This window comes from Carassius auratus, unplaced genomic scaffold (genome assembly GCF_003368295.1).
Source record: "Carassius auratus strain Wakin unplaced genomic scaffold, ASM336829v1 scaf_tig00030267, whole genome shotgun sequence".
Lineage (NCBI taxonomy): Eukaryota > Metazoa > Chordata > Actinopteri > Cypriniformes > Cyprinidae > Carassius > Carassius auratus.
Genome location: NW_020525839.1, coordinates 92,493 through 114,239, shown reverse-complemented (window position 1 = coordinate 114,239; position 21,747 = coordinate 92,493). Strand labels below are relative to the sequence as shown.

The 21,747-nt window shown below is 36.9% G+C and overlaps 1 protein-coding gene and 1 pseudogene across 1 annotated transcript; both read right to left on the bottom strand.

Moving 5' to 3' along the window:
• Positions 1-3,132: 3,132 nt before the first annotated feature.
• LOC113080135 (trans-acting T-cell-specific transcription factor GATA-3-like) lies at positions 3,133-15,686 on the bottom strand (annotated as a pseudogene).
• Positions 15,687-17,627: 1,941 nt separating this feature from the next.
• On the bottom strand, positions 17,628-21,225 carry LOC113080131 (cyclin-dependent kinase 20). Its single transcript, XM_026252354.1, has 8 exons — positions 20,952-21,225; positions 20,750-20,863; positions 19,473-19,661; positions 19,268-19,389; positions 19,088-19,150; positions 18,534-18,657; positions 18,261-18,416; positions 17,628-18,184 (listed from the first exon to the last, which is right to left on the bottom strand). Exons 1-8 carry the CDS (start codon positions 21,024-21,026, stop codon positions 17,996-17,998), a joined length of 1,032 nt encoding a protein of 343 aa, XP_026108139.1. The 5' UTR covers positions 21,027-21,225; the 3' UTR covers positions 17,628-17,995.
• Between the last annotated feature and the right edge of the window lie 522 nt (positions 21,226-21,747).

Genomic DNA, 21,747 nt, shown 5'->3' with positions numbered 1-21,747 from the left:
ATAAATTAATCAACCATGATTTATTTAGTAATTCAGAAATTAAAAGCTGCATGTTCTTCATTAAAACAAGTAGCTATTGGGTAGTTATTTATTTTAGCATTTCAATTTGCATCAAAATTAGATTATTTAAATGTATTAATAATACCTTATTAACTGAAATACTTTCAAGTCATCCTAAGTTAGCTCTAAAAAAAAAAAAAAAAAAAAAAACGATGAGGCACTATTAAAACAACTACAATAATACAGGTAAATATTTAATCAGAATACACAGCTACATTTGAATGGCTGTCAGTGGAGAAAGATGCTTTTATGGGGTCAGTGAGGTCAACGACCAAAATCTTGACTTCTCTAATGTTTCTCACATATTTCATGGCAGTTTGTATTGTGATCAACATTTTTGGCATACAAAAGCAGTTTATTTAGCATACTGAGACATGACCTCTATGGGTTTTAAACAAAAACAACAACCCCATTTAAGCCCTTCTTGTCTCTGTCAGTCTGTTTAGGTGAATGGAAAAGAGGTTGCGAGCGTGAGCGCGGTGGAGCTGGCGAGCGCTAACGTTCGGGCCTGTACGTGTCTGCTGGACCTGTCCTGTGGTTGCTAATCTCTCCCAGTCATTCAGTAGCATTTCCCCCACACTATGGTGCCGACTCCACCAGATAACACGGCTTCACCCTGAATGGAGGAAGCCCATGACAGAAAAAAGCGAACGATGTGCCTCGTGCACCAGGCTTGAAAAAACACCCATGCCATTGCTTGCAGCCTCATTCTGTGCATCTCCCTTTCCCTTTTGCACTTTTTTTATAGAGTCCGGAAAACCAGAAGCCGCCTGCGTTGCACAATGAGGCTCCACTAGAAGCCAGGGGAGCAGAGCTATGTGGTCAACCATGAGAGATGGAAACAGATGGAGGAGAGGGGAGGGGTGCTATCTGAGATATCATCGCCAACCAGAGCTCAGCTCACACAGACACCCATATTCCATAGCGCTGAGGCCTTTTTCCAGACCGGCATGGAACAATGCACGCAATAACGCCAATCTGGTGGCTCAGTGATGCAGGGATTGTATTTTGCGTGTGTTTGGGTGACACTGAATGTCATGTCTGCCATAACAGGTGGATTAGAGTTATGATTTTGACTAGAAAGCAACCACTGAGAACTATTTTGTAAACTCACTGTAACAAAAGCTTAATAACACTCAGAACACCTTAGAAACTGTATAGCAAAACCATGGCAAACTCACACAACAGCCAAACATTCTCACATGGCAAAAAACAAAAAACAAAAAAACAAAAACCTGGCCAAAATATATTCTACACATGTATTTTAAATAATTCTTAATTAAATATATAATGCTGTTATGCTCAATTAAATATTTTTAGTTTCTACCTTTATATACCAAAATAGATTTCAAAATGTACTTTCAAAAAAAAAAAAAGGCCAAATATAGAAAAATATTTACGTACAGTTAGTATTATATGTTTTGCCCTTTTTCCATTTTGAAATATATATTCTATATATTTGAAAATATATTTTTGCTATTTATATATACAGTACAGACCAAAAGTTTGGACACACCTTCTCATTCAAAGAGTTTTCTTTATTTTCATGACTATGAAAATTGTAGATTGACACTGAAGGCATCAAAACTATGAATTAACACATGTGGAATTATATATGGAATTATATACATAACAAAAAAGTGTGAAACAATTGAAAATATGTCATATTGTAGGTTCTTCTTTTGCTTTGATTACTGCTTTGCACACTCTTGGCATTCTCTTGATGAGCTTCAAGAGGTAGTCACCTGAAATGGTCTTCAACAGTCTTGAAGGAGTTCCCCGAGAGATGCTTAGCACTTGTTGGCCCTTTTGCCTTCTGTCTGCGGTCCAGCTCACCCTTAAACCATCTCGATTGTGTTCAGGTCCGGTGACTGTGGAGGCCAGGTCATCTGGCGCAGCACCCCATCACTCTCCTTCTTGCTCAAATAGCCCTTGATGCCTTCAGTGTGACTCTACAGTTTTCATAGTCATGAAAATAAAGAAAACTCTTTGAATGAGAAGGTGTGTCCAAACTTTTGGTCTGTACTGTATATATACACACACACACACACACACATATATAGAGAGAGCAACATATGATATAAATTAGAAAGTGGAATTTGCCTGTGATTTGCAAAACTAAGCTATAATGTGTTTCAGACTATAAATCATACATGATAAAAAAATACTGTTGAAAAAATATTTCTTCCACAGTACAATCTGAACTATGTCACTGATACAGCTCGTATGATTTATGCATTTTGGCATCTCTCATCCCCTATGAGCAGCGCTTGACCTGCTCCTCCACTCTATGGAAAGTGCTGGATTTGCATATGTGCTGTCATGGCACATCGTAACTGTCGAACTCCCACTACAAACTAATTCATGCAAGCTGCAGAGTTCACAATGGAGTGATAGAAAAACCACAACCACAGCGTCAAACGTCTGTTATGATGCAGTCACGTCAAGGAGCCTCGCCGGTTTGATATAAAGACCGTTTTGAATTAAAGCAAGTCTTCACACTCCTCTTGCATCTTGTCAAGAATTACAGCACATGCTTATTTACAAAAATTGATTTACAAAACAATGCTTTACAAAAATGTTTATTTGTAAACTGCATTCTTTTTCCATACAACATTTTAAAAACAGCCTTCACGTTCACAAAGAAAAGTGTTAAAGAAAGATATAGAAAAGTGATTACAAACACAAAAAAACTGAAGACAGTCTATATATACACTATCATTTAAAAGTTTGGGGTTGGTTTTTGAAAGAAATCTCTTCTGCTCACTGAGGCTGCATATATTTGATCAGAAAATAGAGTAAAAACTGTAATTATATGAATTATTATTACTATTTAAAATAACTGTTTTCTATTTGAATATATTTTAAATTGCAATTTACTGCTATGATGCAAAGCTGCAATTTCAGCATCACATGACCTTCAGAAATCATTGCTTCTCAAGAAATATTTCTGATTATTATCCATGCTGAAACAGTTTTGCTGCTTTACATTTTTGTAGACACTGCAATACTTTTTTTGGCTGGATAAAAAGGTCAAAAGAACAGCATTTTTGTAACATCACTTTTGATCAATCTAATGCATCCTTGCTGAATAGAAGTATTAATTTCTTAAAAAAACCTTTCGGAAATCCCAAACCTTTGCCAAAATGTTCATGTAGCTTTATAACTGAGGACATGTTCCACTAACGCTTTACCACATGCTTCATCATAGTTTTAATCTTTCAAGCTTTTCAAATCTAGCAAACTTGTAAAGTGGGTTTGTTCTGTCTTTCTTTAAAATAAACGCACATGATTTGATGTGGATTGAGTGGATTGAGATTCCGACATCATGTGTGACTTAAGCATCCAAATATTTTTAGGGCAACATGTTTTTTTCATGCATCCACATCTGTTAGGTTTTCAAGCATGTTTTTACTGAGTATGTTAACACATGGCTGGGCAGCTGGGAGTGTTTTGTACAACATGATTCCCGTCACACCATGCTGGGTAAGATGGCAGCTGGTGGGTGGCATGGGTAGGGCAGGCTGGGCGTGGAAGGCAGCGGTGGGCGGCAGTGAATGGGATGAGTGGCTGTAGACGCCCAGAGCTCCTGGACTCTGAGAATAGTCGAAATGCTGATCAGATGCAGGATTCTTTGAAAAATACAGATTCTCCTCTGTGGCGCTAAACTTCTTTCCTTTCCTGTTCTTGCTGGACATCTTACGGTTGCGCGTCTGGATGCCTTCCTTCTTCATAGCGAGCGGTCTGTTCACCTGATGAGAGGGATTGAAGTATTAGATGCAGAACTAGAGTTAGAGCTACTGTGTGTAATTTCCAACCAAAAGGAGTTGCATAAATAATGATCATCTGGAAGAAATTTGACAAAACTACTTTACGGTGTAGAGTTAGTCAGAAGCTGACTGAAAGTGTTGCAGAGCTACAGGGAGGAAATGACTATGAATGATTTCTTTTGGTTTTGCTCGCAATACACAGAAAGAATTCATGCAAATCAGGTAACGGCACAAATGCAGGCAAAAATTTGGTGCTGGATGCAATTTGCATACTGCGATTCCCACTTGTGAGTGACACAACTTTACAGTGAATGGGACCACAGATTTTTACATGCATCAGCTTATACTCAATTAACCCAATACCATTTTTACATTTGAATAAAAAAGAAGTGAAATGAGTGAAGTTGCTCACATTGTGAAGCTTGAAATAGAGTCCGCAAGCATTACACACGGGCTCTCCGCTGGCGTTGCGTCTCCACAGCGTGGTGGTGCTGGTCTGACAGTTCGCACATTGAGTTCCTGTTCGCTTACTGATGACCTAAAGAGAGAAATATCATATAGCAGAAAGTCTAGAAATCAAATAAGGTCAGCAAGACTTGTTTTTTTTCTAAAGAAATGAATACTTTTATTCAGCAGAGACACATTAAATTGTTCAAAAGTGACAGTAAAGACATTTATAAAACTGCAAAAGATATGTGAAATAAATGCTGTACTTTTGAACTCCCTTCCACAAAAACAATACGCAGCAAATCAGCATATTAGAATGATTTCTGAAAGATCATGTGACACTGAAGACTGGAGTAATAATGCAAAAAATTCAGCTCAACTATCATAAGAATAAATTACATTTTAAAATACATCCAAATAGAAAACCGTTATTTCAAATTGTAATAATATTTCACTGTTTTTACAGTATTTTTGATCAAATAAATCTTTATTTATTTTTTTTAGTTCATTCTGTAAATCAGTGAATTGAGTATAAGTGAGGTGTACCAGTCTCTTTTTGGGTCGGATGAGGGGTCTGTTCTGTCTATTCATCTTGTGGTACAGACCGCAGGCATTGCAGAGGTAGTGTCCCGTTCCATCACGCCGCCACAGAGGGGATGCAGTGGCCCCACAGTTCACACACTCACGCGGCTCTGTCGCCACTAAAGATCAGAAATAATGTTTACATTGCACATCATTTATCAGAAATACACAAAGAAAAAATAAAGATTTCAATTAGAGCATTTACAGACCGATGTCCTACTTTTATTTTGTTTGTTAGAAAACCATTTATGTTCATTTATGATTTTTAAACAATTCAGAAACCAACGTGCTGATTGGGTAACTTCAAAGAACCATGTAGTAATTGAATCACAAAGAACCACAAAGAACATTCTAATTTAATTTTTTTTTTACATTTTGACAGTAAAATATAAAAATAAATACTGGGGTAAAAACCTGGGACCCACTTTATATTAAGTGGCCTTAACTACTATGTACTTACATTTTAATTAATAATTTAGTACAATGTACGTAATGTGTACATACATGTTTTTACATTGTACTTATCTTTAAAAAACAACAACATGTAATTACATCTGTATTTAATTTCTGTAATTACATTTATAATTACACTGTTGACCCATACTTTACACCTTAACCCACCCTTAAACTTACCCATACCTCCAACCCTCTCCCTAACCTTACCCCTATCCCACCTCAATAGCAGCAAAAGTGTTTTACAATACAATATGAACACAATAAGTACATTGTACTTATTTTTTATGCAAGTACATAGTAGTTAAGGCCACCTAATATAAAGTGGGACCAAAACCTGTTAGTTGGTTAACAATAAGTTCCATTATTTTACAGTATACTGTGAAACTGTATTTTAAGGGACTTTTCTTGTAATTTAACAGTAACATACTGTTTAATTTGCAGTTTTCATCTTATAATTTATAGTTAAAAACTGTAAGCTTACATTCCCAGAATTCCCTGTGTGACAATTCATACATCTTAGTTCATTAGGGTTTAATGCTACATCTTATGTTAATTCATATTTATTGCATTATTTTAGTGTCATATGTATTAGTATTTACCTCAGCTTGTGGAAAAGATACTTGCGATGAGTTTATTATTAAGGTAAAAAACTGATTTAAGTCATTTTAAATAAAAACGACTTCATATTTTTACTAAAATTCTTTATTATTTTATTTAACTATGAAAAATGTTGGGATTTAAATATTGTAATTGTTCTACACTTTGTGTTGTTTGTTTGGATACCATAATAAAATGTATTAAAAATAGAATAACAATAAAAAGACCAGAACGGCTCGAGTTAATGGATCGCCCCTTGAAGGGTTGGACTCTAGAACATTCTTAAATCAAGATACATTTAATTGAGAAGCAAAATTACACAAAATATTTAGTCATTTTCCATAAATAAATAAATTTGAAAAATTATACTTCCTCACCTAAAGGAGAGAATTTCATCTTGCTGCATAATTTGGGTGAGAAGGACGAGGGTGTGTAGAGAAGTGAACTGTTGTAGTTCTCCGTGAAGCTCCCATAGGGACTGTAGTGGCTCAGTGACTGCGAGTGTGTTTTTGAGGAGTGTGTCTGCGCATACACACTGCTCAATGAGGGGGAAAACACACCACCAAACGCCTCCCCACCTCCAGGAGGACTCAGCCTCTGTCCTTTCATGCTCTCCTGCACAATAAGGGTGTCCTTCTGGTCCTGGATAAGGGAGGGAAGGGCAGAACGAGGCGGTCTGGCAGAGGAGAGAGGCGTGGAGCCGTGGAAGGATGAGGAAAACGCACTGCTGTGCCAGGATGATGGGGAGGATGGGAAGAGGTTGGTTAGAGATGGGCCGTTCGAACTTTCCAGCCAGGACAGGTTTCCCAGGAATGGAGAAGAGTAAACGGGATATACTGAGAGAGAGAAGGAGGAAGGAAGCTTAAATTGGGGAAGTCTGTTAATGCAGCTCCAATGGGAAGCTTAAGTAAAAAGATCATGTTAATAGCACCAAAGAGACACTGTGATATGTATGGAAGCCTGTTTCTGCCACTAAATAGAAAATAAAACAAGGTGATTGTGACTTTTTATCTTTAAATTCTGACTTTTTGTCAGATATAAACTCGCAATTCTGAGAAAAAAAAAGTCAGAATTGTGAGATAAAAAGTTGCAATTACCTTGTTCTATTTTTTATTCAGTGACAGAAAAAAGCTTCCATAGATATGAGAAAGTATTTGGACATAAAAAGTATTTTTTACTTGCGTAAAAATGCTAAAAAGTTAAATTAAAATTAAAAAAATCTTATAATTGTTACTTCTTACATTTAATTTAGATCTTCAAAGCACAAATCCTGACTCTTTCCTCTTATTGAGTAATCAAGACTTTTATTCAATTATTTTAGTCAACTTTTATTCATAACAGCCAATGACATTTGGGAGATTTGCCTTGTGAAGAGACACAACACTATGGAAGCCATTTCCACCACTGAATACATTTTTTTTTTTAAGTTATCGCAACTTTTCACCTCACAATTCAGGATTTTTTTTTTCACAGAATTGTGAGATATAAACTCACAATTGCTAGTTATAAAGTTAGAATTGCATGATTTCAACTCAAATTAGATGTCAACAAATTAGAATACTTCATAAGACCAATAATAAAAAAAAAAAAACATTTTAGTGAATTGTTGGCCTTCTGGAAAGTATGCTCATTTACTGTACATGTACTCAATACTTGGTACGGGCTCCTTTTGCTTTAATCACTGCCTCAATTCGGCGTGACATGGAGGTGATCAGTTTGGGGCACTGCTGAGGTGGTCTGGAAGCCCAGGTTCTTTGACAGTGGCCTTCAGCTAAATATCTTGGTAAACAGGTGCATTGATTTTGGTTTTCAAAAAACACAATTGACCAACACCAGCAGATAACATTGTACCCTAAATCATCCCAGACTGTGGAAACTTAACAGTGGACTTCAAACAACTTGGGCTATGAGCTTCTTCACCCTTCCTCCAGACTCTAGGACCTTGGTTTCCAAATGAAATACAAAACTTGATCTCATCTGAAAAGACTGGGCAACAGTCCAGTTCTTCTTCTCCTTAGCCCATGTAAGACTCTGATGTTGTCTGTGGTTCAGAAAATTCCTTGACATTGACTGTGTGTGGTGGCTCTTGATGCCTTGACCCCAGCCTCAGTCCATTCCTTGTGAAGTTCAAATTCTTGAATCAATTTTACTTGACAATCCTCATAAGACTGTGGTTTTCTTGGTTGGTTGTGCATCTTTTTCTTCCACACTTTTTCCTTCAAATCAACTTTCTGTTAACATGCTTGGATACAGCACTCTGTGAACAGCCAGCTTCTTTGGCAATTAATGTATGTGGCTTACCCTCCTTGTAAAAGGTGTCAATAGCTGCTTTTCCACTGTTGGACCACTGCAAGCCAGTGCTTTAAACAGGCCAGGCAGGGCTAATAGCCTCGGACCTGTAGCACCAAGGCCAAAATAGCGCTGCGTTTCCAGTCGGGCCAGAAGATCTGCTGTGCTACACTAAAACCCACCCTTTACACGACCCTCTAGAACAACATCACGCAACCCCATTGTTTCACCAACAAAGAGAAGAAATAAGTCAATGGAACTAGCACGATCACAAAACAAACATGATGAAAGCGGCTGTTTGTTTGCATGCTTTGTTAAATATTTAAATCTAAAAGGACAAAGTTTTTTATAATAAGTGATACTTTGATCATAATGAATTAATTTATCAGGATTTAAAATTAGTCACATAGAAATAAAGCGTTATGAACAGCCTGCTCTTCAGTTGAGTCTGTTTCTGTTTATTTGTAGTCACAGTATATAGGCTACATCACATTTAGAAAGAATGATCATTTCTATATTTTTATAAAAGCTCCCGAAAAAAAAAAAAACATTATTATATTTTTATGACATAGGCTACAAGGAGCTAAACTCTCGAGATGAGACTTGCGACAGATAAAATATGTTGCTAAATAAATACACAATTGTGATAGAGAATAAGAAGCTGCTGTCTGATTTCTGAAAGTAGTCGCATTTACCATGTTTACTATGGTAACGTTAATGGCTAGCATGCATAGTCTTTTGATCACTTGTAAATATTTCTATGATGATGTGTAATTGGTTTATTGACCATTTTTGGAGTATATTGTGTGGAGTACACTGGATATTTTCAGTTGTGTCATTCCTGTTCTTCCACTTGGAGATGTCTCATTTGGTCCTGTTTGGTTTAACCTCTGGTATCAGACATGATCTGAACTATTGCCTCTAGTGGCAAAGAAATTGTGTTGCAAGTGCCAGAGTGGCACACCTCAAATCAATGCAACTATATGTATGGCTTGACTCTGTTTGTTTTTTACCAACACCCTGATGAAGGCCAGTGGGCCGATAGGCGTTGGTGTTTTTAACTTTTGCATCCTACTGAGTGCCTGGACTTGGATTTTTTCCAAATTATTTTTCATGAACAAAATACTGTCAAATTTTTAAAACGTTTGACTGCTGAGGGTCATAAGCCAGTTCGTAAAAAGGGAGGTGACATTTTTAGGACATCATCACTAAAAATGCCAAATCTTCATCTGTAAAACAAAAATAAACAAATTCAAAAGATTCTAAAGCCTATCATGTCATCGTCATAAACTAATGTCATTTTTGGGCATGTGTTCATATTGTCGAATGTTCATTCCAAATTATGTTATCAAGGAATTGGCCTTGAGCGCTTTGGCTCATGGGAAGGGCTTGCAACCCCATGACAAACTGATCTGGATTCCAGAAGCAGAGAAAGCATTTAAGAATATATTATGCTACAAACATCACCAACACTGGGACTCCCAGATCCAGAGAGAAATTTTGTACAAACTGTTGATTTGAGAATGGGTTTCTGGCTTCTGTTCTGTTACAGGATCATGGGGGAGACCTGTGGCCTATTTTTCGAGTAAGCTTGATCCAGTAGCAGCAGGCATGCAAACATGCCTGAGAGCTGTTGCATCTGCAGAAAAAAAGCTATTTTAGCTTCAAGGGAAATTGTGGGGTAGACTGATGTGACCTTACTCGTGCCACGCATGGTCTTTGTGATCCTGTTGGAACAGAAAACATCCCATTTGTCCATGGCCAGGTGGCTCAGATACAATGCAATTCTATTAGAAATTCCAAACATCACAATTAAAAGATGCACAGTGTTAAATCCAGCTACACTGCTCTCTACGAAGCAGGATGGGAAAGCACATGATTGTGTTGCCACATTTGAACAGGTCTGTCCACCAAAACCAGATTTCAAAAGAAACCCCCTTAGAAAACTTAATTCTATTCATTGATGGTTGAGCATCTAGAGACCCAAATAATTGGCAAAAACAGAACAAGTTAAGCCATAACCACTGCATATGCAACAATAAGATCTGGAGCGTTCCCCGCGGATTGCTCTGCGCAAACGGCTGAATTGGTTGCATTGACAGAGGCTTGCAAAATTGCTAATGGACAAACAGTTACCATTTTTACAAATTCTTGTTATTCTTTTGGGTTTGTCATGATGTTGGGGCATTGTGGAAGCACAGGAAATTTATAACGTCTGATGGTAAGCCTGATTTAAACCATGAGAAAATAGCAGCATTGTTAGAAGCAATTTTGCTACCAAAGTCAGTTGCTATCTGCAAATGTGTCACACATTCCAAAAGTTATGATTTTTTGTTTTTAGGTAACAAGTAAGCTGATACCACGGCAAAGGACGCAGCGATGAAAACAGAACCTTCTTTTACCTGTGTAACATTTAACAATGACTCATTTACAATCCCTTCTGATTATCTTACAGCAATGCAAGCTTTTGCCACAGCAAAGGAGAAGAAACAATGGGTGAAGGCCGAGTGCAAACTGAAAACAGGCCAAGTACTGAAGACAGACCATGTCTGCCAAAACACTTTTTCCCACACTATGCAAAACTTGTACATGGCTTAGATCACATGAGGGAATGATTGATTTGCTAAATCAATATTGGTTCACAAAGGGATTCACTTTCTTTGTGATATTGTCAATCATGTATGATCTGTGCCACAAGCAAAGTGGACAGAGGGCAAATGATGCCTCAAGCGCAACACCCACTGCCAAATCAGTGATTTGATAATGTACAATTGAAAGCAAAATTGATAATGCAAATGAAACCATCAGTCAGATGTGTCATTAAAGAACTAATTAATGAAGTGTTGTGAGCAAACAGGACTGTCTTGGGTAAGCGCACTTCCCATTGTGGTAATGTATATGAGAATGAGGAAAAACAACAAAGTCTGACTTGAGTCCATTTGAAATTTAGTTTGGCAGGCTAACTTCCAATAGAGTAGGAGCACAACCACTGTGCTCTACAGCCTTGTGTGAAGATAACATGCTAAAGTATTGTCGAAAGTTGTCTCTTGTTCTCTCTCAGATATCTTAGAAAGGTAAAGGACGCTCTGCCCAAGTCAGTGGAAGGAGTCTTGCATGATCTGGTCTTGCTGATAAAACATGGTAAAAGTGGCAGAGAGAGCTACGAGGTCGTACGAAGTCACTACAGAAAGTTTCCAGCGCCACCAGAGGGCTACAGCTCAGTAAAGTGATTGACCAGCTGCCCCGTGCCAAGGGGGACGTCTGACTGACTTGAGGTGAACAAACATACAGTGGTGTATGGGAGCTGAACACGCAGCAACATCACTGTGTGGAGGTGATCTGAGGTCAGTTTGGGCCAACGGATGACAGCGAGGGACTTGAGCTGTTAGGAAACATACCATCAGACCACTGCAGCGAAACTACACGACCAACTCGACAGGAGGGAACACAGGCTGTGGAACGGAGCTGAGAAGTTCTTCCATGCTGTAATTCAGGAGCTTGGGGTCAGCCTTCTTCAAATTTAAGTCCAAATCACAAGGTATGAACTGATAAGTTTCCTGAACACTACTAAGGTGATGAGGGAAGGCATCAAGAAGAAACTAAGAGGACTGAGGCTGACTGCACTGCAAGACTGACTTGTTCTGGAGAATATATTGGGTTAACTGCCATCTCAGCACTGGCCGTGATTTTATTTTTGCTGTGTATGTGGCCTTGTGTAGTGGGAATGATTAGAAGATCTGTAAATTCAATCATGAAATCTTTAGTAACGCATCAGAGTAATGTACAATGTCTTGTTGAAAGTAAGAATAATGTGAGTGCTTCTGATGAAAATGATGAAGACAATGAGATGCTAAAATCTGACACCTGCAGCAGCTCTACAGAAGAAGAGTAGTAAGTATTACATGCTATAGAATAAAGAGGGTCTAAAGCAGGTCATTGTCCGTGTTACGAGATGATGCAACTGGAAGGAGTGTTAAGAACGTTTTTTATTTTTGAATATCACACTACGATTTTAACATATAATCAAATATAAGAGTTATTGTTTTCTTTATAGCTTCCTTATATGTTAAGACTGACTATGTTCCATAAAAAAACAATGCAAATGCTTTTTTTCGCCCTTATGAGAGTAATGGTGTTTTAAATCTTGAATTTACATGATTGATGTAAACTTTAAGGATAGTGTGTTCACAAATGTATCTACATTTAATCAATATAAGTGATCAATAATGATCAAAAGGGAGGAGGAGTGTTATGGAAATTTTTAGTTTTGTTAATTTGGCATTGATTGCATTCATCTAATTTAAGCATCTTTTAAACATACAATGAATAAGGTAGTATATTTAGTCCATAGGGATATTGAGTTATTTTATGTAACTTGTACACATAACTGCTGTGGGTTGAAAAACAACATTTAAGGGGAAACTGTGTACCAGGGACGGGCAGTTTTGAGAGTGACCAGACATCTTCCATGTAATGTGCATGAGATGTGCATGTGTTATGGAGCGATGTGCACTGAGCAACATGATTGGCTCAAAGGTCCTAGTCTGTCCTTCAATGTATCTTTTTACATTCTATAAAAGTGGGCTGTGAGTCAGTGTGTTATCTCTTTGCACAAAGACTCAAGCTGTGTGTAAACCAGATCATTCTCTGCAGAGAACTAAAGCAATACAGAGACAAAACTCTGTTTGATTTTTTCATTCTCAGTCTCTACAAATTGTAATTGAATTAGAATTTCCACGACACCATTTTGAAGGCTGAGGAAACCTGTGCAGGTGTTTTGATTTGTTTAGCTGATTGGCATGTCACCATATTCTAATTTGTCGAGATAGTGACATGGTGGGTTTTTGTAAACCGTGAGCCAAAATCATCACAAATAAAAGAATCAAAGACTTAAACTACTTTAGTCTATGTGCATTGGGTCTCATTCATGAAACATTCGTAAATATACGAGTAAATATGGGAGTGATTTGCGCGTAAAGAGACCTTCCCGAAAACTCTTCTCCTGATTCACAAATACTTCGTAAACGTCAGATGTGATAGTGAAATGTGTGTGTGTGTTAATGAATTCAAATCAGTCGTAAATGGGACGCGCGTGCACGCTCATTCTCAATTTCCATAAATCCCGCCCATTAAATCCGACTGACAACTATATATGGGCATCATATTATGACACCAAATGAAGGATTTCAAAGTGTCTTCTCAAAAACGTTTGAAAAATAAAAATTTCTCAGCTGCAGAAATTGAAGTTTTATTATCAGAAGTTCATTCAAAACGCCACATTTTATTTTCAAGCGTACATAGTGGCGTATCAGGTCCTAAAAAAGGAAGCTTGGCAGCATATTACAGATCCTATTACTGGCTCTCATAATAAAAGTAAAAAAGAAAAACCGTATGTAATTACTATATATAATATTTTTTTCAAAATGCTATATAAATATGTACCCGATTAAGGTGAATTAAAATGCAGCCTTATTAATGAGCAAAACGTTCAGATGTTAAACGCACTATTTACGCGTGGCTGGGAGCAGGTGTAGATTTCTTTCGTACCAACTAACATTTGGAAAATACGAACATTTTAATGAATCCGAAAATTTACGCCAGAACCACTTTACACACGATTTACACATAAATTCGTTCTGCTCGTGTTTCATGAATGAGACCCATTGACTTTAATTAATACACAAGTTTCACTATTTGAGTTGAATTACTGATATAAACTTTCCACAACATTCAAATTTATTGAGATGCACCTGTATGTTCTCAGAATTGCAATTGTTCATTTATATTTCGCAATTCTGACTTTATTTCTCAGGAATGCGAGTTTATATCTCACAATTATGACTTTTTAACTCGCTATTGCGAGTTTGTATCACCTAATTATGAAAATAATTGCAGAAACAGGCTTCTTTAACAATTCATTAGAAATATAGCCATTGCTGAAGACGTCAAAATAGCTAGATAGTCCCATACTTTCACTTACATATGGTTTCTCTGTACTAGTTGGTTCTTTTTATATTATTCATAGGCTTTTTTCTTTATAGGACAATACAGTACATTTTGGACATTTTAATACTATGGCACTGTTCATAAAGTACAAAAAAATATATAATAGCATATGAATATGGTAATTGTTTGGTACAGTACACACTACTATTTGATTAAATAAACACAGCCTCTGTGAGCAGAAGAGGCTTCTTTCACCTCAAACTTGTGCATGGTAGGTAATGTATTTCAAATACCATGTGTCACTGCCATAATATATCTTGACAGTGTGCTGTGTCCTGTACATGCATTACCTGAGCTGGTTTGGAAAGCTCCAGATGGACGACCATTGACAGGGCTGCTGAATAAAGAGGGCAGGCTGCTGTGTTCGGCATCGGTGTAGGGGTACACTGAACCCTCCTCAGTGTGGACCATATAGCTGGAGTCAGGTGGATAATTGGGCATCACATCTGATGATACCATGGAGGAGGAAACCCAGCGAGCCTGTTCAGCGGAGGTCTCCATGTCTGTCAGGAACTCCTTTTGTACTGTGTGAATAAGGAAATTCAATGCACATGGAAAATTTCACATAATATATTATATATATAATTTTTTTTTTCACCCTGAAGTAGCATGTTAAAGTGTAGTGCAATGACAGAAAACCTCCTAATTATGCATATTTCTGTTAGTGAGAACAAGAAGATTTTTTTGCATTGAGTGTATCGGTAACAATCAAAGCTATTATTTAATTATTTCAATAACTGCAATAGAATATCTTCAGTTAAAAGCTGAACCACATACAAATACATTTCACAAATACATTCTAAGTTTGTTTGGAAATCAATCTGCATTCGCAACAACTTTTAAGAATATTTACATTTCAAATTACATTTAACACAAAACCCATAATTTTCCATAGCAAACAACCCCATAAGCACAGATCTTACAATAAATGCTACTGATTTGAAGAGAACAAGACAAATCACAACAGCAGTGACAGTGTCACCTGTCTATTTAACAGAAATTACACTTGGAATCAAATTCCTCTAAAAGCAAGATAAGCATCGCTTGCATTGTTTGATTTGCTTATGCAGCTGTAGATATGGTTATGTAGATCTGATTGTAAAGTGGCATACCTGAGCTTATCAGTTTGGTCTTCAGGACAGGTGTCTGTGACGAAAATGAGCACCGCTGATGGTCAGAACTTTATGAAGATTTCTGTGCTCTGGCATTGTGGGTGATTGAGGTTAGACATGTGGGGACAGTGGGCGGAGCCACAAACAGGTCAGCTTCAGCAAATGGTGCGTCTCATAAGTTCAAATGCACAAAAAAGTCTGGAAATATGCCACATGCAAATGAGAATTACAAATATGCAATGCCAACATACAGTATAAAGACCAAAATCTAATTCTCAGATCTGCTAAAACACAGAAAGGTTTTTATGTGGAAGTTTAACCTAATTCATCAAGAACATTTGAGTAAATTCTCAAATATTAGCTTTAAACTATTTTACAATTATACTTAAAGTATAAACTCAATTTAAAAAAATAACCAAACTTAAAATATGAAAATAATCGAATCACATCACTCACCCCAATGCCTTTCCAAACCTGTATGACTTTCTTTTGTGGAGCACAAAAGAAGAAATTTGGACCCCATTGACTTTCACTGTATGGACAAGAAATTTCTAAATATATTTTGTGTTCCACCGAAGAAAGAAAACAAACAGGTTTGGAACAATGTAAGAATGAGCAAATAATGACAGTATTTATTTTTGCATGAACTATCCCTTTAACTAAACTTGCTATAAATTCTATGAATTCTAACCATCGTAAAAAATTAATAAAAATCTTGATAGAAGCCAAACCACCAGTGGAACAAAAGGGAAAGTGGAGCCAATAAAAGATGCAAAGCGCAGCTTAATATGTAACACAAGAGGACAGTTGAGCTGATTACAATAATGCAAATAGAGACAAATGCTGCAATCGTTCTAAAGATGTCCAGCTTCACCACATGCACACAGAGCAAGGCTGTGGAAGTCATTTGTTAATCAAAGCGTACCGTTTTCTTTCCTTATGTTTGTTCAGTCTGAAGGGAAATTAGAGCAGTGAATGATGCTGTGTGTTAAGAGTGTCTGTCATTTAGCTCCAAAAATGTCAAGTATAACAGACTTCAACAGAATAAAAAGTCCTGGTTTGGAGGTCGTTTGCCTGAAATATAGTGTCCATGTTCATTTAACAGATTCACTGAAGTTACACTATATGCTTCCACCTTTGATAGAGGCTGAGAGGTTGTGTGATGTGTTTTCACAAGAGATTCACAACTATGACTGCGTTAGTGATTAAAGTAATAAAGTTATAAAGTAATACTGTAATGTAAAAACTGATATAAAACAAGGACAGAACTGCTTTGCACACTATTAATAGAAACTAGTTGTTTGCATGTTGAGTGATAAGACTAGCTTCCTTCACAGCTTTTCAACAATGTAATGATCATTTGAAAGGTAGAATCTTTCCCTATGGTTATTAATTATATAACAGGGGATGTACACTACTGTTCAAAAGTTTTAATGTTTATAAATATGTCTTTTATGCTCACCAAAGCTGCAGTAAAATTGTAAAATGTTATTACTATTTTAAATAACCGTTTTCTATGTGAACAATTTTAAAATGTAATTTATTCCTGTGATGCACAGCTGAATTTTCAGCATCATAACTCCAGTCTTAAGTGTCAAGCGATCCTTCAGAAATCATTCTGATATGCTGATTTGCTGCTGTGCTGCTTAATGTTTTTGTGGAAGTGATTTTGAAATAAAGGCATTTATTGCAAATATCTTTTGCAGTATTATAAACGTCTTTACTGTCACTTTTGATCAATTTAATTTCTTATAATTAGCAATGTTGAAAACAGTTGTGCTGCTTTATATTACACTTATTTCAGGTAACAACAACAGCATTTATCTAAAAACATTATAATAATAATCTTTTGTAACATTATAAATGTCTTCACAGTCACTTTTGATACATTTAATGCACCCTTACTGAAGAAAAAACTGGTGCATAAAACTTGCTGGGAAGAGTGTTGGCACTTAACTGCATGCGTCGTGACCAAACCTGTTCTGGTGCATCACTGTATAAAGTTACGGCTAACTGAATAAAACCAAAATCAGTTAATTTCCACTGACTGCTGAAAAATGATAAGGTTAATGTTTGTTGGGCAGAAAGGAAGACTCGTGGGGACTCGCTTTTTTTCCATTGGCATTTTACAATCCCACTGAAGTGGAGTAAGTTAAACAGCTTTAGATGATATCAAGTCAAATAGGCTACTGCTCGAGCATGTGTACTGTAGCATGTAAAATGAAACGGAAATATTTATATACAAATACAACGAGACATGCCGTTTGAAAGTTCACTAATAGTCTATTCAGAAAATCTGATCATGATATAGCATATTACTTTTTAATACAGAATTACAATAAATAATCTGAACATTTATTTCGTTTTTCATTCTCAAGAAATCACAAACCATACTTTTGTAAACTACATGTTTTGACTCTTTGTCATAATTATAATACTAATAATTTTGCATTTTTATTCCATAATTGTCTCTTGAAAATATTTGATGATATTTAAACACATAAATCTAGACATGCCATTTGAGAGTTTACTAAAAGTATGCTCAGGAAAACTGAAACATTATATAACCTATTTCTTACCATCTAAGTTTTTTTTTTTTTTTACATTTTTTTTTACTTTTTGCACTTCCTGGTGTAAAACGAAGTACAAAGCCCTACATTTCTGCTTATACCGCTGTCACAAACAACTCTGTGCATGTCTCTGGATCAGACTGGGGTCCACCAAGCTCTCGTGTAAAGGTCGATCCACTGGGAATTCATAAGGGGGTTGCATGCGCTGTCTGGAGTGCTTTCCACGCTGAGGGATGGGCAGCTCTGAGTGATGAGCGGGGAGGGGGTCCGTAAAGAAATACGGATGGAGCAAAGCCTGATGGGAGAGACGGGGCACAATGAGTGTCAATGGAGTGGCATGAATAAATCTGTACCGAACTTCAAATGTGCACCTGTCTAGCACTGATCCTCTGTTTGGAGGGATAGACCAGGAACTTCTTCAGAAGGTCCACAGCTTGTGGTGACGTGTCAGGCACGATCTCCTCCAACGGAATGGGGGGGTTTTCTTTAAAAGTGATTTTATTGTAGTCTGGTAGTTCTGTTATTTCCTAGATTAGATCGACAAGACATAGGCAAAACAATGAGCCCACAGTTCACCCATTGTGTGTCAAGTTGTTCTAAACTGTAATGATGAACAGGAATAGTGAATGCAAATGAGAGCTCACTGGCCAAACTTTCTGGTTGGGAGTTCCCAGCACTCGTAAGACACAGCACAACTGCTCAATGTCATTCTCTCCAGGGAAAAGTGGAGAGTTATTCAACAGCTCCCCGAAAATGCAGCCCACTGCCCTGAAACAAGCCAGAAGGGACACAAGACACACCAGCTGAGCGTTGAATGAGCACTACAGCCATCTAGTGGACACTCGAGGAAAGAGACAGTTAAGTACAGATTCAAATATTGGCTTTAAATTTATTGTTCTATGAAATCTGACATTTAGTCACGTTTTGAGTTCATTATTTTGGTGTAACTCTCACCTCATTAAATTTAATAACAAAGACACAAATGTAAACTATACATTTTACATCTACAGATTTAAGAATGGCATAATTCGTTGGATATTTTAAAAGTAATTATAATTATTTATCAATGGATAGAAACAGATATAAATGTAAAAAAGAATAAACATGCTGATGCATTTTAGCTTCCTTATCAGTTGCATTTCACTCAAGAATATCTTTTTAAATATAAGATGTTTCCTATATTCCACAATTTTCTTACCAGAGATCAACTCCTTCATCATATTTCCGGGCACCATACAAAAGTTCAGGTGCTCTGTACCATCTGAAACACAGCACATTCAATCTTTTTAGCCATTTAATCTATGCTTTAGCTGAAGCTCACCACTAGGACCAGTGTAGCTCAATGCTGGCTTGACCGAAGCTTTAAGTAAACTTTCACCTGGTGGCCACCTGGTGACTGTACAGACGATCTCCTTCATTGGAAAAGAGCCGGGCCAGCCCGAAGTCAGCGATCTTTAGGTGACCCGTCGAGCTGATTAGAAGGTTTGCAGGCTTTAGGTCCTTCACACAAAAACATGTAAGCACATTAATAGGACAGATCACAGTGAAGGACAAATGCAGTGACATGAGGAACACAGTCTCACCCGGTGCATGATGGAGTTCTCGTGGCAGAAAGCCACTCCTTTCATCAGCATCATCATGTAACCTTTGACCTGGGATGCGGTGAGAGGACGCTGGGAGTTCCTAATGACTTCTGACAGATCGGACAACATGTACTCGAACACCAGCACAAAGCCTGTGCCATGGGGGAAGACGTCCTTCAGCTTCACCACCTATAAAGATGATCGAAACACAACTAAAAATACATCTAGATCAAATGAGGAAAATAGAAATAATATAAATAATAAGGATTCCAGGTTATCCAAATCAATATATCGCATCAAAGCCACGTTTCTCATAATTTCTGCCACATGAAAAAAAAAAGAAAAAAAAAACTTGCTTTGGTAAATCATAATGATATCATAAATCATAATTATGATTAATGTTCTGACTTTTTGTCATAATTTTAACATATGTCATAACTTTGAATTCAAACTCATAAATGACAGTCATGATTTAGACTTCTCATGATTGTCTTCGTCTCATAAATGATTTAGTATGTCATAATATCATCCTTTGATCTCATAATTAACATTCTCATAAATAATTTTTAATATGTTAAATGTTTTATTTCATATAAATTATTTAGTATGTCAGTTTTGCCTTTTTATCATCATCAGTGTTGCTGTAGCTAAATTGGTAGAGCAGTGTGCTATCAACCGCAAGGTTGGGGGTTCGATTCCTCGGGGACACATGATAGGTAAAGATTGATAGCCTGAATGTAAGTACTGTAAGTCGCTTTGGATAAAAGCGTCTGCCAAATGTATAAATTTAATTTAATTTTGATACATTTCTGCCATGGGTTTGAAAGTCATTATTTAGACTTCTCATCTCATGAATATGACTTAGTATGTCATAACCTCGACTCTTATCTCATAATTATGACTTCTTGTCATCACTTTGACTTTCATTTTATACATTTCTGCCTTGACTTAACGTTACTATGTCATAACTAAAATTATTCATCTCAGAATTATGACTTTTATGTTATAATTTAACTTTTCATCTCTTAATTTTGCCTTTTTATGTCGTAATTTCCATTTCCCATTTTTTACTTTTTCTCATAATTATTGGTTTCCTTTTTTTTTTTAATCAAATAATCTTGCCTTTACATCATATTTTTGATTTAGTATTTCCTAACTTTTTTTTTTTTATGTGGCGTAGATGGGCTTCCACATTAATATTCATGAGTTAGTTGTAAGTTAAAAGCAGAAGAGATATATCTTAACTACACAAGTCTTCAGGGAACAGTTTCTCTCACATGTTGGTTGTCCTCGATCTCTTGCAGGGCTTTGATTTCTCGAAGGGCCTGGTTCGGGATACCATCTTCAAGTCTTCTCAGAGCTACTTTTTTCAAAGCCACCGTCTCTCCTGTCTGAACAGAAACAGGTCTTCAGCTTTTGTAAACTATTGTCATATACACAGGGTCAATAGAAGATATCCCGATAACAGTCCAATGTTACCTCGATGTGTTTGGCTTTGAACACAATTCCGTGAGCTCCTTCTCCAATCCTTCCCAGAATACTGTACTGATCCATTACACTAATACTACACAGCTAGCGGAGCAGAAATGTCTTTGTTTCCCACTCACGCTCTGGCAAGTGTTCAGAAAAGTAACAGTGCAAAACAAAACAAAACATTAAAATAAAACTGAAGGAAAACAATCGCTAGCAGGACGATAGTCTCGAAGAGATCATCTCCGCTGCAGCGAGCGAATAGCAATTGCCATGGAGACCGTTTCTGTACGGCAAGCGAATGAAGACAAGTCTTTTTAAAACGACCACGTACTGATTTATTCTAGTCAACCATATAAATAAAAACGAACCATTTGTTTCTAACAAATACGCAAAGATAATTTTACCTAATATTTTAATTATCAATATAATTTTAGTTTATTTCCCCCAATGGCTCTGGTATAAACAAAGATGTGTCAGCTGAAAACTGTTACTTTTTTCAGCGCTGTATTGAAAGGACCAATCATAATTGATTGCGCTTTGACGGTTTTATCCAAAGCGACTTGCATTGAATTCAGGCCAACAATTTTCTCCTAACGTGTTCCCTGGGATTCGAACCCACAACCTTACGCTTGCTAACGCAATGGTCTATTACAGGAACACTATACACACACACACACACACACACACACACACTCTCTCATTTAGGCTACAGCGATTGGTGAGCTACATTTAAGTTAGATACCAGGGTAAATTTGTCCCTAGGTTTATGGGTAATGTTGTCAACCCACGAGTAGAAGCATGT